Raw genomic sequence first — 24,442 nt, forward strand, 5'->3', positions numbered from 1 at the left:
TGGGGCAGCCGGGACGTGAACCAGCGCTTACATGGGATGCTGACATTGCAGGCAGCCGCTTGAGCTGCTGGGCCACAGCCCTGGCCCGCAGCACAAATCGTGCATGGTGTTGTTCCCCAGTGTCAGAACCTCCACGACTCGGAGCACCTGACGTGGCTCATCGTGAATCACATCCAGGACCTGATCCTCCTGTCCCATGAGCCTCCCGTGCAGGACTTCATTAGCGCCGTTCATCGCAATTCCGCAGCCAGCGGCCTTTTCATCCAGGCCATCCAGTCTCGCTGTGAGAATCTTTCCACCGTAAGTGTTCCTGCTGTCAACTAGGGTCCGTCTTAAAAAGGGGGCATTGGGATGTTGAAGTGTCCATTCCCAGTCGGCCAAATACTCAGCTGCTGTTCCTTTCCCTCGCTCAACCGTCAGCCGACCACTCTGAAGAGGACTCTGCAGTGCTTGGAAGGGATCCACCTGAGCCAGTCGGGTGCCGTGCTCACGCTGTACGTGGACAGGCTTCTGTGCACCCCGTTCCGGGTGCTGGCGCGCATGGTTGACACCCTGGCCTGTCGCCGGGTGGAAATGCTTCTGGCTGCAAGTGTACAGGTACTGAAAACACTGGTGGTGCTCTGCTGACGACTTAGCAGGGCGAGCGAGACGGGTGCTGGGCTTTCTCAGGCTCCTGTCTCCATAGGACTGCTGTAGCGAAACGGGGCGTGCGTGCGTCTGATCTCCTCCTTGTTCTGTTTTCCTAGTTGCTCTCGCTATAGTCAAGTCAACACACTGTTTATCTTTCTGTGAGGAGTGTGGGGTTACTTTGGCTCCTATGTGTTACAAACCCACTAATGTGTCCTTGTCTGTTCAGAGCAGCATGGCGCAGTTGCCGGTGGAAGAACTGACCAGGATCCAGGAATACCTGCAGAGCAGTGGGCTCGCACAGAGGTAATGGGGGGCGCACAGGTGGCACTGGCGTCAGATAGCCCAGGATATAAAGTTCATATGGGCACAGATTGCTGCAGCGGGTGGGCGGTGTGCTCCCCAGAAGGGCTGCTGGCAGATGTGCGCCGTAGAGCCTCGTCCCGCCTTGCAGTGCTTGTACTGCTGTTGGCTGTTTGAGGCAGGGGATGGCAGCACTGAAAGACAGTGCCCAGTTCTTGGTGTGTGAGAGTTGTATCTGGTCATAGCCAGGTACCTAGCTCATTTTGTTTGCAAAGCCTTAAAAACCTGTATCAGAAATGCTTGTATCTCTGCTGTATTCCTGTGTCCATGGCTGCAAATTAGTTAAGAGAAACTTTTGCGTTTCTTCCTCCGAGGGCTGGGGAGCGCGTGTGTGCGAGAGAAGGTGGTTACTCTGCTGTGGTTTCAGTCTTGACTTGGGGCACAGTTTGGGGGCAGTCCATAGTTGGAATGAGTTCCCAGTTTGTAGGGCCAGATTATGTTGTCATTTGGATTATGAAGCGGCCACTAACAGATGGTAGAAGATCAGAGTGACCCTAGACCGTCAGTCCAGAAGACGATGATCATAAAAGATCATAGATCTCTTGTATTGGGTGGGGTGATTCTTTCCTTTTATAAAATGGCCCTAAACTGGTGTAAATTATATCTTACTGGGAAATTAGTCATTGATCTTAGTAAGGCATACAATGTGGGTTTTACAACATGGCTTGCTTGAATATTGATGAGAAAATAACTCTGAAGATAAATAAGTTTTAAACAAGTTGCATCTGGCTTTAAGAATCCACTAACATTTCTTCCTTATATTTATATTTCTGGAATCCTGGTTTGCAGAGTTGAAACTAAGCCAAAAAAAAGTAAACTTTGCCATATCTCATTTGTGTTTGATTTTAGACACCAAAGGCTCTACTCTCTGCTGGACAGGTTTCGTCTCTCCACAGCACAGGACTCTCTCAGCCCCTTGCCCCCAGTCACTTCCCACCCCCTGGATGGCGATGGACACATGGCCCTGGAAGCAGTGAGTCCGGACAAAGTAAGTCCGGCACATCAGTGTCTAAGTGTGGGCCGCACGCGGAGGTGCCGGCCGTGGCACTGCAGACTCTGCCCTCGGGAGTGCCGACGCTCAGCCCAGGACGTTGGCAGCTCTGGCTGGGGTGCGGGCTGGAGACACCCGGGCCGTGAGGGTCTTGTAGCAAGAGCGTGAGGAGTCAGCTGCACAGGCTGCGCCAGCCTCCCTCACCCTGCGCCTTCTGCCTCCGGGTGACGACACCTCTGCCCACAGCCCTGCCCTTTGATCTTCCCTTCCCTGCTCACGGGGCAGGGGTTGGGGTGGGCACAGGCCTTGGAGAGAGTCCTTAGACTTCAAACACCAATAGCCCAGGGATAGGGAAGCAAAGGTTCTGTCCTGTGTTCGCAGCTCTCCTTGGCAAACGCCGAGGAGCAGATGAGCAGAGCACACACCCAGGAGGGTGGCAGAGGCTTATCCGTGAGAGGCAGGAAGGGGCTGCTCACCCCAGTGCTCAGCTGAGTTGCAGAACTGTTGGCGTTCCTCAGGTAGAGGGAACAAGGAGTGGGCGCCCCGTGTTTAACAGCAAGTCCAAAAGAAAGCCCTGTGGCTTGGTGTTCTGGAGCCCTGGGCGGCCAGCAAAGGCTGCTCCAAGCCCAGTCACCGGGCAGAAGAGAAACCCATCACATTCCCTTTCTCCACGTTTTTCTCCCTCCTAGGACTGGTACATCCGACTCGTCAAATCCCAGTGTTGGACTAGGTCGGATTCTGCATTGCTGGAAGGTGCAGAGTTGTTGAATCGGGTCCCTGCCGAGGACATAGACGCCCTCATGATGGACCCGGTGAGACGGCAGTGGGCACAGGAGCTTCCACTCGGGGAGGGAGGGCAGAGCCCTGGCTCCACATGGCGGGGGAGGGGATAAGGGCCCAGCTTCCACATGGTGGTGGGGGGGGGTAAAGGGCCCAGCTTCCACATGGCGGGGGGGGGGGGTAAAGGGCCCAGCTTCCACATGGGGGGGAGGGGGTAAAGAGCCCAGCTTCCACATGGCGGGGGGGGGGGGAAGGGCCCAGCTTCCACATGGCGGGGGGGTGGGTAGAGAGCCCCAGCTTCCACATGGCGGGGTGGGGTGTAAAGGGCCCGGCTTCCACATGGCGGGGGGTGGGTAGAGAGCCCCAGCTTCCGCATGGTGAGGGGGAGGTAAAGGACCCAGCTTCCACATGGCAGGGGGGAGGGAGATAAAGGGCCCCAGCTTCCACATGGGGGGGAAGGGGTGAAGGGCCCAGCTTCCACATTGTGGGGGCAGGTAAAAGCCCAGCTTCCACATGGGGGGGAAGGGGGGAAGGGCCCAGCTTCCACATTGTGGGGGCAGGTAAAGAGCCCAGCTCCCACATGGCGGCGGGGGGGGGACGTAGGGTCCCTTCTCCCACTCTGTATTCATCATCATGTGATGTCTACAAGCAGCACATGGGGGACTGTGATGCAGGGGCCTCTGATCCAGAAGGGGCCAGGATATCTTTTTAGCCACAGTAGAATCCACACATGTAAAGCAGATGTGGGTGGCCTTAGATTAGTCAGTCTTTTTTGTTCTTTTAAAGATTCATTTATTTATTTGAAAGGCAGAGTTACTGAGCGGCAGAGGCAGAGAAAGTCCTCCATTCTCTGGTTCACTTCCCAGATGGCTACAATAGCCAGAGCTGGGCTGATCCGAAGTCAGGAGCCAGCAGCTCCTGCCAGATCTCCCACGCAGGTGCAGGGACCCAGGCACGTTAGCAGGGAGCTGGATGGGAAGTGGAACAGCTGGGACTTGGACCAGTGCCTTTATGGGATGGGGGCACCGCGGGCAGCTGTTGTGCCTGCTGCACCACCGCCGGCCCCTGCAGTCGTTCTAGCTGTTCTCGTGGTAGGGAAGCAGGGACGGCGTCGGTGTGACAGTGCTTGAGCTAAATGATGCGCTCGTGCTGCTCTGCAAGGGACCTTCGCTACTGAAGTGGGCCTCCCCCCCCCGCCTCCCCCCACGGCAAGGTTCCTCCCCCCTGTTCCCCACTAGATGGATGAGGTTCGCTTCCAGCTTCCCTACCCTCACCCCTAGATACGGTAGGTTCTTCCCCCCTCCCCAGACATCAGATGGCCTTGCAGCACGTGGTTTCCTCATCCTGGGCTCCCTGGGAAGGTCCTGCGAGGAGCGAGGCCGCCCCCTTGTCAGCTGTTCGGCTGCAGCCTTAGCAGAGTTCCTTCTCAGGCGGCGACTGGGTGTTGCAGCCCTGCCTTGATGGGTCCTGCTTGGAGGGAAGAACGTGGGGATGCAGGGCAAGGGCCTTTGTTACTGGAACGGGGATGCCTGTGGGGGAGGGAGGCTGGGTGAGCCAGGTCGCACAGGGAGGGAGAGTATCTTCCATCTGCTGGTTCACTCCTAGTGGCCGCAGTGACTGGAGCTGGGCTGATCCAAAGCCAGGAGTTTCCTCGGCGTCTCCTATGTGGCTGCAGGGGCCCAAGTACCTGGGCCATCTTCTACTGCCCTCCCAGGTGCATTAGCAGAGAGCTGGATCAGAAGTGGAGCAGCCAGGACTCGAGCTGGCACCCATATGGGATGCTGGCGCCCCAGATGGTGGCTTTACCCGCTGCACCATAGAACCAGCCCCAAGAACTGCTTTGTAAGAGGAAGCCCCACGTGACCTGGAGATCTCCTAGTGGGCCCACCCAATGCCCACTCTTGATCCATCAGCCAGAAATGTCCATCTTTGAACCATTAACATGAGACCTTGGGGATCAAAGCTGTAACACCTGGGCCTCTGGGGTACACCCAGTTCTCCAAACTGCAGCCGGGAACACAGAGCATGTGGCCAGGTGTTCATTGTTGACTGATTTAAGAGAAGAGCCACATGGGAAAAGCAGGGGAATCAGCCACAGTCACTCTGTAAAATTCAGTTCCTATTAAGACCCATGCAGTGAAAACTGATTTACTGAATGATAAATTTACTTAGTGACCAATTTAGTCACCAATTGAGCTTTTAACAGCTTTAAAGGTTAAATATTGGACACTGATGATGGAATGTACTTTTCTGAATATTAAACTCAGATTGAAACTGTATTTGAAAAATCAGTGACCACCGGCGCCGCGGCTCACTAGGCTAATCCTCCACCTAGCAGCGCCGGCACACCGGGTTCTAGTCCCGGTCGGGGCGCCGGATTCTGTCCCGGTTGCCCCTCTTCCAGGCCAGCTCTCTGCCGTGGCCAGGGAGTGCAGTGGAGGATGGCCCAAGTACTTGGGCCCTGCACCCCATGGGAGACCAGGAGAAGTACCTGGCTCCTGGCTTCGGATCAGCATGGTGCGCCAGCCGCAGCGCGCAGGCCGCAGCGGCCATTGGAGGGTGAACCAACGGCAAAAGGAAGACCTTTCTCTCTGTCTCTCTCTCTCTCACTGTCCACTCTGCCTGTCAAAAAAAAAAAAAAATCAGTGACCAAGAAATTTTAAATGACTTTTAAAAAAAAGGAAAGAAAAAGGCAAAATACAGTACAGATTGACATAAGAAATGCTCTTTTTTGGGGCCAGCATTGTGGCACAGCGGGTTAATGCCCTGGCCTGAGGCTCTGGCATCCCATATGGGTGCTGGTTCCAGTCCTGGCTACTCCACTTCCTAACCTGCTCTCTGCTGTGACCTGGGAAGGTGGTAAAAGATGGCCCAAGTCCTTGGGCCCCTGCTCCCATGTGGCATACCTGGAAAAAGCTCCTGGCTTCAGTTCGGCACAGCTCTGGCCATTGCGGGCAATTGGGGAGTGATGGAAGACCTCTCTCTCTCTCTCTGCCTCTCCTCTCTCTCTGTAGCTCTTTCAAATAAATAACTAAATCTTTATAAAAAATGCTCTTTTTCTAATCAAAATTGTTGCATTTATATGCTACGTTTAGTTATATTGCTTTTGACCATTTTTTTCAAACTTTAGAAATGTTTTTTTTGGATGACACATTAGCCTTGCTTTTATATTTTTATCAATTATACTGTAATTTAGTTAATAAATTTATTTCTAACAAATTTAAGAGCATAAAAAATAAAATAATGGGCTCAGTATTGTGGCACAGTGGATAAAGCCACTGCCTGCAACACCAGCATCCCACAGCTGCTCCACTTCTGATACAGCTCCCTGCTACTGTGCCTGGGAAAGCTGTGGAGGATGGGGGCAGATGGCCTGAGTGTGTGGGCTCTTGCCGTCCACATGAGAGGTTGGAAGAACTCCCGGCTTCAGAACACCCAGTTCCAGCTGTTGTGGCCACCTGGGGAGTGAACCAGCAGATGGAAGACCTCTCTGTCTCTGTAAAAAATTCCGCCTTTCAAATAAACAAACCTTTAAAAAGATAAAAATAATTGCTTCAAAAGTAAAGTGTCCAAGAGATCAGAGATAAGGGGATATTTCAAAAAGTTCATGGAAAATGGATTTGAAAGATAAATTTAGGGCAAGCGCTTGGCCTGGTGGTTAAGGAGCTGCTTCGCACGCCTGGGTCTTGCTTCAGAAAGCCTAGGTTCAGTTCCTGGCTCCTGGCCTCATTCCAGCTGCCTCCTGACACCCACCCTGGCAGGCGGCACAGGGCTCCACGGCTCCAGTATCTGGGCCCTTGCCCCTCCCACTTAGGAGGCCCGGCTTGAGTTCCTGGCTCTTGGCTTAGCCTGGCGCAGTTGTGGCTGTTGGGAGCATTTGGGGGAGTGAACCAGTAGATGGGAACTGTCACTCTCTGTCTCTCTAATAAGTAGGAAAAATTTAAAAATACGTAAATGAGGGTCCGGCTCTGTGGTGTAGCAGGTAAGGCCACCTCCTACAGTACCGGCATTCCATATGGGTGCTGCTTCCAATCCAGCTCCCTGTTAATGTGCCTGGGAAAGCAGCAGAAGATGGCCCAAGTCCTTGGGCCCCTGCACCAATGTGGAAGACACGGAAGAAGCTCCAGGGTCCTGGCTTCCAATTGGTCCAGCTCCGGCCATTGTAGCCATTTGGAGAGTGAATCAGTAGATAGAAGACCTCTGTCTTTGCTTCTGCCTCTGCCTCTCTGTAACTTTGCTTTTCAAATAAATAAATAAATATTTAAAAAAATATATATATAAATAAAAAAGTTTTGTTTTGGTGTGAAAATTCATTCATATGAGGAAGTCTTCAAAAACTCATGAAAAAACTATGCTTGGATTTCAAAATTTTTGTGTCTAATTAGACTTACCTTTTAATTCCATTTTTCTACTAACTTTTTAATGATTTATTTATTTGAAAGGTGGAGTTACAGAGAGGGAGAAGGGGAGCTGCAGAGAAGTCTTCCATCCCCTGGTGCACTCCCCAGATGGCCACAGTGGCCCGGACTGGGCCAGACTGAAGCCAGGAGCCAGGAGCTTTCTCCAGGTCTCCCAATTGGATGCAGGGACCCAAGCACTTGCGCCATCCTCTGCTGCTTTCCCAGGTGCATTAACAGGGAGCTGGATCAGAAGCAGAGCAGCCAGAACTCGAACCAGCTCCCATACAAGATGCTGGTGCTGTAGGCGGCGGCCTGAGCTGCTGACCACAGCACCGGCCCCTCTATGACCTTTTTGAGGTACCCTTGTGTGGTTAATTGAGCATATGTTACATGGAATTGTTCCTATTCAAGAACGGAATGTTTTTAAAGGTAGTCTTTGGGTATACACATCATCCTGTATGGTTTTCCCTTGCCTTATTGGAAGGTTATAATTGTTGTTTGTTTAACCCTTCATGCTCTGATTTTAGGAATTCAACCTGAGCCTGTTAGCTCCATGCTTAAGCCTAGGCCTGCGTGAGATTTCTGGTGGCCAGAAGAGCCCCCTTTTTGAAGCAGCCCGGGCAGTGACCCTGGACCGAGTGAGCAGCATCGTTCAGCAGCTTCCTGCTGTGCATCAGGTCTTCCAGCCCTTCCAGCCTGCAGAGCCCTCAGCCTACTGGAGCAAGCTGAATGATCTGTTTGGTAATGAAAGTCAGAACCTCTGCTGGTTGTAAAAGCATTGCAGGGCCAGCGCAGTACGTTACGCCTGGCAAATGTGCAATCATTGCTGTTGATCTGACTCTGAAAGCATTTACAGAGATGACTGAGAAACAGCCCTGCGGGTCCTAGCTCCTCCGTGACATGGTTGGTGGCCTAGGCAGGGCCCTGAGCTCTGGGGAAGCCGGGGTAGGCCTCGGGGTGCAGGTGGGGCCCCGAGCTCTGGGGAAGCCGGGGTAGGCCTCGGGGTGCAGGTGGGGCCCCGAGCTCTGGGGAAGCCGGGGTAGGCCTCGGGGTGCAGGTGGGGCCCCGAGCTCTGGGGAAGCCGGGGTAGGCCTCGGGGTGCAGGTGGGGCCCCGAGCTCTGGGGAAGCCGGGGTAGGCCTCGGGGTGCAGGTGGGGCCCCGAGCTCTGGGGAAGCTGGGGCAGGCCTCGGAGTGCAGAAGGGCCTTTCTGAGCACCAGTGTCTTGAGCGGCTTGCCACTCTGAGACAGAGAGCCTATATCACAGTGGTCGCTCACCCTCGGTGATGCTCTCTTTCAGGGGATGCCAGTCTGCATCAGTCCCTGATCACGCTGGCTCGGGCCCTGGCGCAGTACCTCGTGGTGATCTCCAAGCTGCCTGCCCATCTGCACCTTCCTCCTGAGAAGGAGGGGGACACGGTGAAGTTTGTGGTGATGACACTTGAGGTAGGAAGCGTCTCCGTGTCCCCAGAGCCTGTGCTCCCCTGAGGGAGCCTGGGGCCGTGTGCCCCGTGACAGGTCTCCAGATGAGCCCCCAGTGCACAAGGACGCAGAGGCAGCGAGCAAGGTGGGCATTCTGGCAGCATAGAGGAGCTGGGTGGCCAGGCCCTAGGGCAGCTGGGCATTCTGGCAGCGTAGGGCAGCCCTGGGTGGCCAGGCCCTAGGTGTCCTCCGGGCAGACAAGGTTCTCTAGTCCTGCTGGCCTCTGGATGCTGTCCACAGCCCCGCCACAGCTATGACGCCCACTGCTGCCGTCCTGGGGAGGCATGGCAGGCATTCCCCGATGTGGATTCCTGGGAGGGGTGTGTGACAGGTGTCCTCTAAGGTCATGCTCTCCCTAGGCCCTGGCGTGGCACCTCATCCACGTGCGGATCCCGCTGAGTCTGGGCCTGCAGGCGGGGCTGGACTGCTGCTGCCTGGCTCTGCAGCTGCCTGGCCTCTGGAGCGTGGTCTCCTCGGCTGAGTTCGTGACCCACGCCTGTTCCCTCATCCACTGTGTGCGGTTCATCCTGGAAGCTGGTAAGTCCACGTCCTCACCCCACAAGGAACCTCGTTCACAAATGTTTTTATTTTGTGCTGCCTGTTTCGCGAGTTACCAAGTCAGGAATTGGGGTGAGTGGAGGGAGTGTGGGCCTTGCCATGAAGGAGCCCCGCCGCCGCCGCCGCCCCAGGAGCTTGACGTCTGTGCGGGGACTGAGCTGGAACTGGCGCCTCTGGCCGTTCTGTTTGCTTCTGGAGTTCGTTTTCCTAGGAAACACTTGTAAGCTTTGTGCCCCTTGGATCTCTGGTCCTAGTTGACTGTTTCGTGTTTTTAGTCCTAAATGATCCTAAGATTAATAAGATTATATTCAAAAGATTACTTTTTTTGTGAGTTGAAATGCCTGTTTCTATACTGCATTGTAATACTAATATATTGTAAAATAAAAGTAATTTATCCTTTCTAAGGAACAGTGTCCTCAACAAGGGTCATTAGCCAAAATATTTTAAAAATTGGATATTATAGTTTACATGTTAGAGGGTGTTTTGAAGTTTTGTATTTTTAAATTAAACATTATAGAGTTACGTTTTGATGTTTCATTGTTTAAATTGTTTTCATCTGTGCATTTGTAGTCAACTTGAAGATCCAAGGATTAATTTTTAAAAACCAGATTTCTTGGAGGGGCAGTTACAGGGATGCTTCTAGCAGTAGTGCACTGTCTGATAAAACCGTCAGGGTTCTCAGTGGCCAACCGTGGACGGTGGGCGTGTACACGGACAGACCCTTACCACCTGTGACTGAGCGATCGATACCTGAGTGGTATTGTTGCCCGGTTCAGTTCGTCTGAAGTCGGTTGTGGGCAGTCTGGGTGTCGTTTGTCAAGAGTCCCTTCCTGAATTCGTGAGGCCACACCAGTGTGCGTGGCTGACGGCACAGCGCTCGAGTGTTTGTTCCGCGTGGTTGCAGTTGCAGTGCAGCCTGGAGACCAGCTCCTCAGTCCAGACAGAAGGATGAGTGCGCCGAAGGCCGTCAGAGAGGACGAGGGAGGCTGCAGCACACAGAGTAAGTCTCAGGACCCTCAGAAACTCCTGTCAGTGTGGACTTGAAGTCCCCGCGGAGGACGTGGAAAGTGCAAGGCGTGGGCTCTCGCAAATTATCTCTGACCCAGCTCGTCCTCAGTGAGTGGCTTCAGTCTGAGCTTAGCACATGCTCTTGCCTCTGCCCCTGCCCTACTCCAGCTCAGTGTGAGGTCACGCTCCCCTGGCCCCGCCCCCTCATCCGCAGTGTGAGGTCACACTCCCCTGGCCCCTCCTCATCCGCAGTGTGAGGTCATATTCCCCTGCCCTACTCCAGCTCAGTGTGAGGTCACGCTCCCCTGGCCCCGCCCCCTCATCCGCAGTGTGAGGTCACACTCCCCTGGCCCCGCCCCCTCATCCGCAGTGTGAGGTCACACTCCCCTGGCCCCTCCTCATCCGCAGTGTGAGGTCATATTCCCCTGCCCTACTCCAGCTCAGTGTGAGGTCACGCTCCCCTGGCCCCGCCCCCTCATCCGCAGTGTGAGGTCACACTCCCCTGGCCCCTCCTCATCCGCAGTGTGAGGTCACACTCCCCTGGCCCCTCCTCATCCGCAGTGTGAGGTCACACTCCCCTGGCCCCTCCTCATCCGCAGTGTGAGGTCACACTCCCCTGGCCCCTCCTCATCCGCAGTGTGAGACAGTGCAGCAGGCCCGTGGAAGTGGCGAGCATGCAGGGTCCATTCCAAGGTCAGGTGTGCTCTGTGCTTTATGCTGTGCCCTGACGAAAGCTCTTCCCACGCTTGTCTATACAGAGCCCAGCTACATCGTCACAGCCTGTGAGATGGTGGCCGAGATGGTGGAGTGCCTCCAGTCGGTGCTGGCCTTGGGCCACAGGAGGAACAGTGGCACGCCCGCCTTCCTCACCGCCCTGCTTCGCAACATCGTGGTCAGCCTGGCCCGCCTGCCCCTTGTCAACAGCTACACGCGGGTGCCACCCCTGGTGAGTCTGCTGGTGCCTTCGCTAAGACAACACAAAGTGCTGCTCACGGGCATTCCGGAGCAGGAAGTGGTCTCGCTGCTGACGGTGACTAGAGCATCTTGTCCTGGGCCACGTGTGTGACAGGTGTCCTGGGCCACGTGTGTGACAGGTGTCCTGGGCGTGACGTGTGTGACAGGTGTCCTGGGCCACGTGTGTGACAGGTGTCCTGGGCGTGACGTGTGTGACAGGTGTCCTGGGCCACGTGTGTGACAGGTGTCCTGGGCCACGTGTGTGACAGGTGTCCTGGGCGTGACGTGTGTGACAGGTGTCCTGGGCCACGTGTGTGACAGGTGTCCTGGGCCACGTGTGTGACAGGTGTCCTGGGCGTGACGTGTGTGACAGGTGTCCTGGGCGTGACGTGTGTGACAGGTGTCCTGGGCCACGTGTGTGACAGGTGTCCTGGGCACGTGTGTGACGTGTGCTCTCGTGGAGGTTAGCAGAAGCTCGGGTTTTGGAAGATGCAGAGAGGCGTTAGTTGTGTCGCTAGTGGGAGTCTCTGTGCAGGTGGCCCTGACCTTGGCTCCCATGGCAGAAGGAGCTCGGCTGCGGGGGGCCTGTCGGTGACTGCACTGACCTCTCCCGGGGGCCTGCATTTCCCCCACAGCCTGCTGGGAGAAGACCACAGGGCGTGCCGCTCACTGGCAGCACAGCCCGTGTCAAGTGGGCAGGAGAGGCTGGCCCGCAGCAGGGCTTCCGTCAGGCGGTGCGAGCCCACACACAGCCAGGTCCCAAGGAACGTGGTTGTCTGCCTCGGGGACTGGGATGTGGGAATGGGACCTGTTTGAGCTGAGAGACGAGGAGGGTCTTCCACAGGGGAAGGGCTTGGAGGGCTCCTCCCTTGGAGGGCTCATCCTGAGGGGAAGGTCAGTTGCCCGGCGGGGCCGTGGGGTCAGAGGACAGCTGCTCCCTGGAAGAGGGGTAGGGAGATGGGGCAGGTTCGGCGTCGGGTGCAGCATTGGACCGTGCTCGAGGGCGTGGCAGCACAGGCGTGCGGGGTTTCCCACGGGACAGCGCCGAGCTGCCCTTGTGAGGGAGCAGCTGGGTCGGGCGACAGAGCCTTCACATGCACGTGGGGAGATCTGGGGACCTCCCTGCTGTGGCGCGGGAGCCCGGCGGCCGTGTCGGGCCCTCCGTCAGGGGCGTCTTTTTCATCCTGATGACCCTCAGACTGTGTGAGGCTGAGCGTCAGGTAACAGGCGCCCTTCTTCGTCCCTGTTGGTTACAGGAGTGAGCGCTGCTGCGGAGCCCGACTGCAGGAGCTGGCGGTGTGGGCAGGCGGTGGCCTGGTCTTGGGAGCTGGGGGTCAGGCAGACGGGAGGGTGCCAGTGGTGAGGAGAGACCCTCAGCTGAGGGGGTCAAGAGTCATTTCCGGGGCGGGGGTATGCGGGCGCGTGGGACGTCTGGGAGCAGTGAGGAAGTCTGACCATTCGGTGTCTTCACGGGACAGCTGTGTGGGTCAGTCTGGGAGGGCCGTCACTTCCTTGTCGTCTTCCCAGGTGTGGAGGCTCGGCTGGTCACCCAAACCAGGAGGGGATTTTGGAACTGTGTTCCCCGAGATCCCTGTGGAGTTCCTGCAGGAGAAGGAAGTCTTTAAGGAGTTCATCTACCGCATCAACACACTAGGTAATGTGTGGACTCCCTGCAGCGTCCCTGCCACACCAGCACACAGGCACCCCTACCACACCAGCACACAGGCACCCCTGCAGCTCCCTACCACACCAGCACACAGGCACCCCTGCAGCGTCCCTGCCACACCAGCACACAGGCACCCCTGCAGCTCCCTACCACACCAGCACACAGGCACCCCTGCAGAGTCCCTGCCACACCAGCGCACAGGCACCCCTACCACACCAGCACACAGGCACCCCTGCAGCGTCCCTGCCACACCAGCACACAGGCACCCCTGCAGCTCCCTACCACACCAGCACACAGGCACCCCTGCAGAGTCCCTGCCACACCAGCGCACAGGCACCCCTACCACACCAGCACACAGGCACCCCTGCAGCGTCCCTACCACACCAGCACACAGGCACCCCTGCCACACCAGCACACAGGCACCCCTACCACACCAGCACACAGGCACCCCTACCACACCAGCACACAGGCACCCCTACCACACCAGCACACAGGCACCCCGGCGCTCTCCCTGCAACTTCATCACACATCAAGTGTCTGCCACCTGGAGTGCCGTGGTTGGGGCCTCTTCGTAGGAGTCCCGTAAGATTGGGGCATGATCATACTGCAGACCTCCGTGAATGTGCCTGCATGTATGCAGTTCCTCATTGCAGTGAGAAGTGCGTGTGATTTTAATCCCAGGTTCTGCCCTACCGTGATGCCTCCTGGGAAATTCAGCGAGGAGTCTGACTACACCATCCCGCAGGCTGCTGCAGATTCTGTGTTGACTTTGATTTCTGAAGGTTCTGTCAGCAGGTCCCTTATTGCCTCTGCTTCTCCTTTAGTAACCAGACTATTCATCGCCCCGTCCAAAATGAAATCAAGCGGGAATGCACACCAGCCCCACCTCACAGAGCCTGTCTGCTCTCTCCCTGTAGCGTGGCAGCCAGGGGCCTCCTGGTCTTGCTCCTTGCCTGATGCCAACTCCTTTTACTTAGCTGTCTTTTTTTTTTTTTTTTTTTTTTTTTTGACAGGCAGAGTGGACAGTGAGAGAGAGACAGAGAGAAAGGTCTTCCTTTTTTGCCGTTGGTTCACCCTCCAATGGCCGCCACAGCCTGTGTGCTGCGGCCGGCGCACCGCACTGATCCGAAGGCAGGAGCCAGGTACTTATCCTGGTCTCCCATGGGGTGCAGGGCCCAAGTACTTGGGCCATCCTCCACTGCACTCCCTGGCCACAGCAGAGAGCTGGCCTGGAAGAGGGGCAACCGGGACAGAATCCGGCGCCCTGACTGGGACTAGAACCCGGTGTGCTGGCGCCGCAAGGCAGAGGATTAGCCTAGTGAGCCGCGGCACCAGCCTAGCTGTCTTTGTTCTTGAACTGTTGGTCAGACCTGCATGGCCCCAGATAATTCTAGAATCTCCCTGATGTTTTGCTGTTGGTCGCGTCCATTTTTTTTCTTTCCTTGTGTAAGTCGTCATCTATGCCCCTCGGTTTATATTTGTCTGTATCTAAACCTGCCACGCTGTCTGGATCCACTTCACCGAGGAGCTCCTAGGGTTTGATGCTTCCGCTTTCCCGCCCTCTGCCCCTGTGGCCTCAGTGTGAGGGTCAGGGCCTCCTCCGTGTGGGTCACAGGAGCAGTAAGCCCAGCCACTCCTGCTCCCTGACGCCGAGGCTCGGTGGCCTCGGAGTTGTGCCTCCAGATCACGTTCTTCTATACAGGGCCAGGGAAGCTGTTGTCTTGGCCTGGTGATGTTTAATGGCTTTACTGACAGAACTTCATTCCACGCAGTTCCCCCACGTCAAGTCCGTGGTTCTGAGGCCTTTGGTTCACGGAGCTGTGCACTCTTCAGCCCAGTTTACTGTTGGATTTCAGGAAGGAATTTTTAAAAGTTAATTAATTTTTATTTGAGGTACAGAGACAGAGCTTCTATCTGCTAGTTTGCTGCCCAAATGCTTGTGGGGAGGGGAAAAGGGGCTGAATGCAGAGTTAGGGACTCGGTCTGGGTCTCCCACGTGTGTGCCGAGACCCCAGCGCTGCCCCCAGGGTCCCCATCAGCACGCAGCCAGAGCACAGGTGCCCTGATGGGCGATGCAGGTGGCCCAGCTGGCAGCCTTCCTGCCAGGCAGAACGCCCGCCCCAGGAGGGCTGACCCGTCTGGTGAGCGTGGCAGAAGCGTCTCGGCTTGCTCAGGTGCAGCCTTGTGTGCCCCTTCACCTCACTCCCGCCACGGCTGCCCTGTGCATACAGCAGACGCCTCCCAGCCACGCTGCCCAGGCTGGAGTCTGCCGGGCCGCCTGCTTGTCAGCTCCCGTGTGCTTTGGTCTCCTCACTGGTGAGATGGAGGAAGTGTCCCCTGCCTCCTGGACGCCTGCTGCTGATGGCGGGAGCTGCTGTGTGAGTGTCACTGTGGGCACAGCGACAAGCCTGGAAGGTGGGCGGAGCTCCAGCTCATGTAGCGCTCGCATTCCCAGGATGGACCAGTCGCACCCAGTTTGAAGAAACGTGGGCCACCCTCCTTGGTGTCCTGGTGACCCAGCCCCTTGCGTTGGAGCAGGAGGAAAGCCCACCAGAGGTAAGGTCCCCACGACTCAGACCTGCTGACTGGCCAGTGGACACTTATGGCCACTGGTAGGTCTTTGGTGGCCAGCAGAAGGAGGGCAGCAAGCTAATGCTGTCCGTCTTGCCCAGTTTTCCTGGTAGCGGCCAGGTGGTGTCTTTGGCGGGGACAGATCTCAAGGTGCAGCAGTGAGGTTGCCAGTGGCCAACGCGCATTCACCCCATGTCCACCATGCTGAGCGCCAGCAAGACTGTGCCCCTTCGTTTATGTGTTTGAGGGTCAGAACCCGGTTCCGGAGCCACCACTGCTGCCTCCCAGGGTCTGGAGCGGGAGCCAGGCATGGAACCTAGCACACAGGGGACAGCTGCTGGGCTCTGCGCCTGCCCTGCCCTTTCTCAAAGACACCTTTGAGTGCTGTTTGCTTGTCCACATCCAGAGAAGTATGGGTTGACTTGGTATGAAAAGGCACCTTAGAAAGGCCGTGTAGAGTGCCTGGTTTTGTTTAATTGTTTGGCAGAGACTCTTCAGCTTCTGGGGCTGCTGGTGTGTGTCATGCTAATGTCATGCTGATGCCATGCTGATGTCATGCCAAATTGAGTCACGCTCTGGAGAAGCAGAGCTTGTGCACCGAGAGCCCTGGGCTGTGAGGGAGAAGGGGCGAGGCAGGCGTCTGCCCCAAAGCAGCAACCGTATCTTTTAGTCCATCTGTGGGCGTCGACAGGTCGTTGCATGCAGGGCCTGTGAAGTCAGCAAATTTAAGCACACGTTAAAAGAAAGAGATTTATCTAATTTTTATTTGTTTTTTTATTTTATTTTTTTTATTGGACAGGTAGAGTTATAGACAGTGAGGACAGGTAGAGTGAGAGAGAGAGAGACAGAAAGGTCTTCCTTCCGCTGGTTCATTCCCCAAATGGCCGCTATGGCTGGTGCTGCGCCAGTCCGAAGCCAGGAGCCAGGTGCTCTTCCTGGTCTCCCATGCAGGTGCAGGGGCCAAAGCTCTTGGGCCATCCTCCACTGCCTTCCCAGGCCGCAGCAGAGAGCTGGACTGGAAGAGGAACAACTGGGACTAGAACCCGGCAGCCCTATCTAATTTTTATTTGAAAGGCAGACTTACAGAGAAGAGAGAGAGAGGACTTCCATCCTCTGGCTGCCTCCCCAAGTGGCCACAACGGCCAGATCTGGGCCTGTCCGAAGCCAGGAGCCAGGAGCTTCTTCTGGATCTGCCACGTTGGGTGAACAGGCCATCTGCTTTCCCAGGCGCGTTAGCAGGGAGCTGGATCAGAATTGGAGTAGCCGGGAATTGAACTGGCGCCCATATGGGATGCAGGTGCTGCAAGAGGCAGCTTAACCTGCTCCGATACAGCGCCAGCCCTAGCACACTTTTTTAAAAAATAGTTTATGGGGCCGGCACTGTGGCATAACAGTTAAAGCTGTTAGAATCCCGGCTGCTCCACTTCCGATCCAGCTCTCTGCTATGGCCTGGGAAAGCAGTAGAAGATGGCCCAAGTGCTTGGGCCCTGTACCCACGTGGGAGACCTGGAAGAAGCTCCTGGCTCCTGGCTCCTGGCTCCTGGCTCCTGGCTCCTGGCTCCTGGCTTCGGATCAGCCCAGCTCCGGCCATTGCAGCCATTTGGGGGAACCAGTGGGTGGAAGACCTTTCTCTCTCTGTCTTTGCCTCTACCTCTCTGTAACTCTGCCTTTCAAATAAATAAATGAATCTTTAAAAAAAAAAAAAAAAACAAGGTAAAGGTGTTTATAGGTGGAGTCCCATGCCCATGCCCATCAGAGACCCTGCTTTGAAAAGGAGACATTTGCCCAGCTGATTTGTTTGAAAGCACAGGTGTGAGAGGTGCTGCCCTCTGCTGGGTGAACGTAGGCCTGGGCGGCTCCCTCGCTCTTCCGTCCTCTGAAGCTGTGTGTGGTCTATAGGTTCCGCTTGCTGGGTTGGGGGTAGGGGGTAGGGTTGGTTTGTGGGGGCTCGCTGTCTTGTTAATGTGTGGGCTGTCCTTCCAGGAAGACATGGAAAGGACGCAGATCAACGTCCTGGCTGTGCAGGCCATCACCTCCCTGGTTCTCAGTGCGATGACTGTGCCTGTGGCCGGCAACCCCGCTGTGAGCTGCCTGGAGCAGCAGCCCCGGAACAAACCCCTGAAAGCTCTCGACACCAGGTTTGCCCAAGTTCCCCTTGTCTCCAGGGCGCCCAGGGCTGGTGCTGGAGACAGGGAGAGGCCGCCCCCCACGTGGTGACCGGCAGCTTCACCCAGGCCCTTTGGTGTGCTTCACAGCAGTGCACAGGGCCCTGCCGCACACGGGGCAGATCCAGAGTGGCAGTAGAGCAGTGACTAGCTGCAAACTAGACGGGAGTCGTGCAGGGGTCATTGAGGGTCGAGTGGCAGAGTCTAACAGAGCAGGACACGGAGCTGATCCACCCCTGCCAGGAGCCCACGTCTGCTGCTCTGCCAGGTTCCCTTAGACAAAACAGGGGGGAAGTTGTCATGTTTCTCATTTGTAAGATTTTGAGGGAAGCAAAATTTTTTCTACCTTTGTTTTGAATTTTAGGTTTGGGAGGAAGTTGAGTGTGATCCGAGGAATTGTAGAGCAGGAGATTCAAGCGATGGTTTCCAAGAGAGAGAATATTGCCACCCATCATTCGTACCAGGCGTGGGACCCCGTCCCTTCCCTGTCTCCAGCGACTGCAGGTACCCGGCACCAGGCGTGGGCTCCCGTCCCTTCCCTGTCTCCAGCGACTGCAGGTGCCTGGTGGGAAAGTTGTACTTGGCCTGAAAGTGAATGAGACTCGTGCCTCACCACACCCATTGGACAGGAAGCCTGATTGCGGCTTTATTTGGAGGCTGTGGTGCTAACTGCTGCCACCATTCACAAATAGGAGTGTCATTCAGGGCTCGGAGAAGCTTACGGTTGGAAATAGAATCTGGGAGTGAACTAGAAGCAGTGTCTCTCGCCAGTTGAGTTATGGGAAGCCAGAGCGTTCTCAGAGGCTGAGTGACTGGCAGTTGCTCGCATTAGATAGTCAGAGTGCACCTGAGTCCTCTGGATCCCCAGCCTCTCGTAGGAAGTCCCCAGAACCTGTGTCCTAGAGTGCGTGCATCTGACAGCCCCACAGGCTGGGCCACCGCGTCTGAGCGGCCCGCTCCCCTCACCTCTCCTGCTGGGCCCTGTGTGCTGTGCTGAGCGGGCATGCTGCCCTTTGAGTTGCGCTCCTATCTTGTGAGGGGCACCAGCCTCGTTGCTCTGGGTGAGTGGCCTTTTGTGGGCATTTGGGAGAGGTTTTTGTGTAGCACCGCTATTTTTGTTCTTTTGACAAGCAGTATTTTGGCACTGCCAGGAGCTGTTAGGGGCTGTACACTGAAGCCCCTCGAAGGCTTTCTTGGAAGAGGCCCAGTACAGCATGTTTTGTTTTTGTTTTTGTTTTTGTTTTTGTTTTTGTTTTTACAGGCAGAGTTAAGACAGTGAGAGACAGAGAGACAGAGAGAAAGGTCTTCCTTCCGTTGGTTCACCCCTCAAATGGCTGCTACAGCTGGCGTGCTGCGGCCTGCACGCCGCACCGATCCGAAGCCAGGAGCCAGGTGCTTCCTCCTGGTCTCCCATGCAGGTGCAGGGCCCAAGGACTTGGGCTGCAGCAGAGAGCTGGACTGGAAGAGGAGCAACCTGGACAGAATCCAGCGCCCCAACCAGGACTAGAACCAGGGGTGCCAGCGCCGCAGGTGGAGGATTAGCCTAGTGAGCCGCGGCGCCGGCCTATGTAGTACAGCGTGTTTTGTGCCCTCATTTACCGGGGCATTGCCTTCAACTCAGCCCTGTGATCTTGGGTGGCCCTGGATCCACCCATCAGGTTCATGAGCCAGTAGGATCATTGCAAAATGGCGTGACCATCATGATGGCAGGAGAGTGGGACAAGCAGATGTGGGAGCGCTCGGGGAGCAGGGGCATCGTCTTGGACAGGGTGGGTCGCCGCTCCATCTGGCAGAGGATTCGCTGGGCCATTCAGCTGGGGGAGTGGTGGCCTAGCGATGGAAGTGGAGAGGCATCTTACAGCTGCTCCTGCTGGCGCCAGCCGGCCTGGGCCCCCAGGCAGGGCTCCACGGGTCCTGTTCGCTGAGGTGGTCGTCTGGCCCCACGCGAGAGCCTGCCTGCTTAGACTGTCACCTGTATGCAGCTGCCTCCCCGTTAGGCTTTTGTAGCTCAGCCTATTCTGGTTCAGGTCCCAGGGTTGGAAACTGAGGACTGAGTGATGAATGCCGCAGTCTTGTTTGGTACAGAGAAAAAGTGATAGTCCAGTTCCTCCACTGGTCCTTAGGGCTTAATGGGTTTCAGAGTGACAAAGAACACCCCTGAGACCCAGGGGGCTCTGCTCACTGCTCAGCCCGGGCCATCCTGCCGGGGTGCGGCCTGCAAGGCAGGAGCGGCCCGCACCAGGGCACACAGAGCAGGGCTCACAAGGCTGTCCTTCGCAGGTGCCCTCATTAGCCACGACAAACTGCTGCTGCAGACCAACCCCGAGCGCGAGCTGGGGAACACGAGCTACAAGCTTGGCCAGGTGAGCCGGCAGCCCCCGGTCTGTGTCTGACCTCAGGCCCGGGCCACTGAGCACATCGGGGAGAGGTTTCATGTGGTTTTAAATGAAGGGGTGTTTTACTTTCGTTATCTTCTTTATTTCAGAAATGCTTTAGGATACTTCTCAGGTAGTGACACAGATGTGTGGGAGACGCCAGTGAGATGATGGGAGTTAGGCTAGGTAGCAGCCAGGAGGTGGAGCAGGCTGGACGAGGCCGGCACAGTAAGTAGAGTGGACACTTGCAGGGTCTCAGCTCTGGCCAATGTCCCCGGAGCCGCCAGCACAGACAGCACAGCAGCCTGGCCCTCAGGGCAGACGGGCAGCTCCATAGCTTCTGGACAGTTCCACTGAACTGCTTATGACCCCTCATCAGAAAGGTATGGGTAGCCAAGCACACAGCAGTGTGTGTGCACCGCTGGTGCCCGAAGGCTACCCTGGCCACCTGCACCTTTCTTGCCACTCACTGCTGTAACTTCCTCTCTGTGTTGCTGCTTTATTTAGAAACAGATTGTACAAGGTGGCTCTCTTGTTAGCCCTTGTTTCAGGAGAAACTGATCAGAAAAGTACTTGGAAACACTTGGTAGTTCTAAGGGTTTCCTCCTCTAAGCTCCTAGTGAGCATTGGATCCCGTAGGAGGTTATGCTCTGCATGGCTGGGGCCTGGTGGCTGCTGGGACAGGAAGCCACAGACAGACTCTGAGTTTTGCAGAGAAGTCCCCCTGGGACGAGCGACAGTGGCTGTTGTGTTGTGAGACACTTTTCCTGGGAGTGCTTCTGAAGGAGGGAGAGGCTGCACCCACTGAGTGCCTACAGCCACCTTCCAATCGCAGGACATCAGCTCCGCGGTCCTGCTGTGCTCACCTGACTGCCCATTTCCCTCAGCGTTTGTGTCCGCACCCGGCTGTCTCCAGGCCGAAAGTGGTGGGGACACACCCGGCTGGAATGCGGCCGCACCCCACCCTGTCTGGCTACCTGTCAGCCCCCAAATGCCACTCGACTGAGCTGCCACTTGCTTTCGGGAAGGGGTTGGGTTGGGTGTTGGGCTTGGGGATTACAGGGGCCAGCAGGGGCCATGCCGGGTGTGGTGCTGGGATCAGGGAGCAGTGGCCGTTGGTGCCTCTGGAATGCAGGGGCAGCGTCCCTGTTGCCCCCGGGCACCGTGCCGGGGCAGCAGGCAGTCTGCTGACATGTCGTCCGGAGTGTGGTGCTTCCTGCAGCCGGGCGCCTCTGCTGGCCTCCGTGCCCCCTCCTGCTGCGTCCCTCGCCCCTGCCCCCCACCACCTCCAAAACCATCACCTCCCCTTTTGCATTCTAGGGGGCTTTTTAAAGGAAGTAACACAGGGAGATGGGGTTTACCGCGAGTGGCTGCCCGTGAGGGAGGACCAGATTGGGGCAGAAACCCCGCGTGTTGGCTCCATGCTTGGCCAGGACCTCATCTGAGTGTTCCTGCCTGGAGGCGCTGACCCCCCCACCCCCACCCCGTCCCTGATCCTGGTTCCCGGCAGCACTGCAGCCCTTGGACTCGTCTGCCTGAGACGTGGGTCTGATAGCTCCTGTGTGGGAAGGCGCCCGCAGTGGGGCACTCAGTGCAGGGCCAGGCACTGAGCCAGTGTCCGGGGTCTGATAGCTCCTGTGTGGGAAGGCGCCCGCAGTGGGGCACTCAGTGCAGGGCCAGGCACTGAGCCAGTGTCCATTCCCGTGGCAGGTGTCCATCCACTCCATGTGGCTGGGGAACAGCATCACGCCCCTGAGAGAGGAGGAGTGGGACGAGGAGGAGGAAGAGGAGGCCGATGTCCCCGCACCGTCACCTCCACCCACGTCTCCTGTCAACTCCAGGTCTCCACTGGCCTTTTCTAAGCGGTTTGAAATGCCTTACTGGTCACTGGATGTGTCTGCGGGGCTTGTTGACGTGGCGCTTTCTGGCTGTCTTGCACCCTCTGCAGGAAGCACCGGGCTGGCGTCGACATCCACTCCTGTTCACAGTTCCTGCTCGAGTTGTACAGTCGCTGGATCCTGCCATCCAGTTCAGCCAGAAAGACGCCGGTCATCCTCATCAGTGAAGTGGTTCGATCCGTGAGTTGGCCTGCCACCATCTCCTCTCACGTAACACACACACGGGCTGTCCATGCATGCACCATACGTGCTGTACAGCCATGCAGAACTGAGAAGGGCCCCTGTGGATTCACGGGTGCAGGAGAAGAAATCAGTATTTCTCAGATTGGCAAAGGACGGTTTTTTACGTTTCCAGCCCCATAGCAGAGGGAGACACACAGTAAGGGTGTTCTGGGAGCGCTCGTTGTTACCCACGGTCCTTGTCTGTTCACCTCTGGGGCATGTGACGGGGTCCCGCGTGCCCGGTCCCCACTGCCAAGAGGCGCCGCCTCGTAGGGCAGGCGCTGCAGGTGGCAGTCTTGGGGCCAAGACGCCTCAGCCACTCAGGCGCTCCGAGGGCGCTAGCTGCGGCCTTGGTGTCTCAGTGTCAGCGATGGAGCAGAACCTGAGGCGCTCTGGAGACACACCCGACCAGTCAAAAGTAATTTGTTACAAATAGGTTTTAAAAATTAGAATAGCTTTTTTATATTTTTTAAAAATTTAAAAAGCAAAATGTGTAGCTTGTTAGAAAACAGCTAAATTCACATGTCTGCTCTTGGCTCAGTTTATAATACCACGTAAGCACTGCAGACTTCGGTCATACACTGGGGAAATTGAGGTCGGGGAGAGGCAACTGGTCAGCATTGCTGTGGGCATAGTTTGGTCCTTGGCAGTCACCTGGAGGGTCTCAGCTATACCAGGCTTCCCGGGCCACTTCAGAGCCTCAGCCCCCGCCCCCACCCACTCCTGCAGAATAGGGTGCCCATGATTGAGTTCTGATTTTAGGTGTAATGTTAGGAGTAGAACCTTAGAGAAGGGGCCAGCATTGTGGCATAGCAGATAAGCTGCTGGCGTCCCTATGATGCTGGTTCATGTCCCAGCTGCTCCAGTTCTGATCCAGCTCCCTGCTGATGGCCTGGGGAAAGCAATGGAACATGGCCCTAATACTTGGACTCCTGCCACCCACGTGGGAGACCTGCAAGAAGCCTCTGGCTCCTGGCTTTGGCCTGGCCCAGCCCCAGTCATTGTGGCCATCTGGGGAATGAACCAGCGGATGGAAGATCTTTTTCTCCCTCTCTCTGTCTCTTCTGTATGTTAACTCTGACTTCCAAATAATAAATAAATCTTTAAAAAAAAAAAATAGAGAAAGAGGGTGTTGGAAGCTCACCTGAAAAAAACCACACTTACTTCTCAACAAGTAGTTGTCCGCCTGACTCCTCCTGTGTGGTGGTGAGGTCCTATCCTTGGGAGCCATCACAGAAGTAGCCCTTTCACTGTTCCCATGTGGGCGCTGGCTGTGCCAGGGCTGCCCTCTGGGGCAGGCGTGGGTGCCAGTGACGGGGTTTTCTTCATGTTCTGTGTTTAGGTTTTGTTTTTAGAGTGTCTGGGTTGAAGTCCCAGAACTCCACTTTTTTTTTTTTTTAACTTACTTGACAGGTAGAGTTAGATAGTGAGAGAGAGACAGAGAGAAAGGTCTTCCTTCCGCTGGTTCACCCCACAAATGGCCACTATGGCTGGCGCTGTGCCATCCAAAACCAGGAGCCAGGTGCTTCTTCCTGGTCATCCATGCCGGTGCAGGGCCCAAGCACTTGGGCCATCCTCCACTGCCCTCCCGGGCCACAGCAGAGCGCTGACTAGAAGAGGAGCAGCCAGGACTAGAACCCAGTGCCCATATGGGATGCCCGTGCTGCAGACAGAAGATTAACCAAGTGAGCCACGGCGCCGGCCCCCGTGTTAGGTTTTTAGGTTCTCGGTTGGGGTTCCTGTGCATTCCCGCACCTCACCTGTGAGCGTTCGAAGGTAGCCTGTCGTCGCTGGCGCGTCGGGCCGCACCGCCTGCCTTTCTGATTGCGTAGTCTTCCCTTCCTCCCCGACACTCCCCCTCCAGCTTCTTGTGGTCTCAGACCTGTTCACTGAACGCAACCAGTTTGAGATGATGTATGCGACGCTGACCGAGCTGCGGAGGGTGCACCCTTCGGAAGACGAGATTCTCATCCAGTACCTGGTGCCTGCCACCTGCAAGGCAGCTGCTGTCCTCGGCATGGTGAGTGGCACGCCCTGCTGCCGGTTCCCCGGCTAGTCTTCAGCTCAGAGCATCCAGTTCTGCTGCTGCCGTTCCACACTCCTCACAGAGATGGTCCCTGCAGCCGCACGACGGCCTCTCCACGGTCTGCCGGTGGCCCAGTGCACGCCCAGTCCCTCTGTGCCGCTTGCGTTTGCCACAGCGGCCTGCATTCCTGCTCCCAGGTCTGGGCACTGTGACGTGTTGTTGGCGCCAGGGCCAACTGGGTGTTGAGCTGCTGGGGCAAAGCCTCTTGGCCTGGATGGCTCACAGCCAGCCCGTGAGCACGACACGAGCAGGTTCTGTGCACAGTGAGGGGCGCTGCTTGCCGTGTCCCTGGGGTGGC

The 24,442-nt window shown here is 56.5% G+C and overlaps 1 protein-coding gene across 5 annotated transcripts in view; it reads left to right on the forward strand.

Moving 5' to 3' along the window:
• Window positions 1-24,442, forward strand: part of HTT (huntingtin) — a 166,441-nt gene that overhangs the window by 134,202 nt on the left and 7,797 nt on the right. For 2 of the 5 annotated variants that reach the window (XM_070067983.1, XM_070067984.1), the window contains exons 43-60: window positions 121-300; window positions 421-597; window positions 857-933; window positions 1,840-1,978; window positions 2,671-2,793; window positions 7,689-7,902; window positions 8,460-8,605; window positions 9,001-9,178; window positions 10,104-10,199; window positions 10,966-11,153; window positions 12,689-12,815; window positions 15,283-15,383; window positions 17,382-17,536; window positions 17,928-18,121; window positions 19,844-19,926; window positions 21,649-21,779; window positions 21,887-22,016; window positions 23,923-24,078. In XM_070067983.1, the coding sequence (XP_069924084.1) occupies window positions 121-300; window positions 421-597; window positions 857-933; window positions 1,840-1,978; window positions 2,671-2,793; window positions 7,689-7,902; window positions 8,460-8,605; window positions 9,001-9,178; window positions 10,104-10,199; window positions 10,966-11,153; window positions 12,689-12,815; window positions 15,283-15,383; window positions 17,382-17,536; window positions 17,928-18,121; window positions 19,844-19,926; window positions 21,649-21,779; window positions 21,887-22,016; window positions 23,923-24,078 (2,595 nt within the window). Of the gene's footprint in view, window positions 1-120; window positions 301-420; window positions 598-856; window positions 934-1,839; window positions 1,979-2,670; window positions 2,794-7,688; window positions 7,903-8,459; window positions 8,606-9,000; window positions 9,179-10,103; window positions 10,200-10,965; window positions 11,154-12,688; window positions 12,816-15,282; window positions 15,384-17,381; window positions 17,537-17,927; window positions 18,122-19,843; window positions 19,927-21,648; window positions 21,780-21,886; window positions 22,017-23,922; window positions 24,079-24,442 lie in introns of those variants that run through there. The other 3 variants (XM_051836726.2, XR_011386170.1, XR_011386171.1) reach the window with 3 other exon arrangements.

Source organism: Oryctolagus cuniculus, chromosome 2 (assembly GCF_964237555.1).
Source record: "Oryctolagus cuniculus chromosome 2, mOryCun1.1, whole genome shotgun sequence".
Lineage (NCBI taxonomy): Eukaryota > Metazoa > Chordata > Mammalia > Lagomorpha > Leporidae > Oryctolagus > Oryctolagus cuniculus.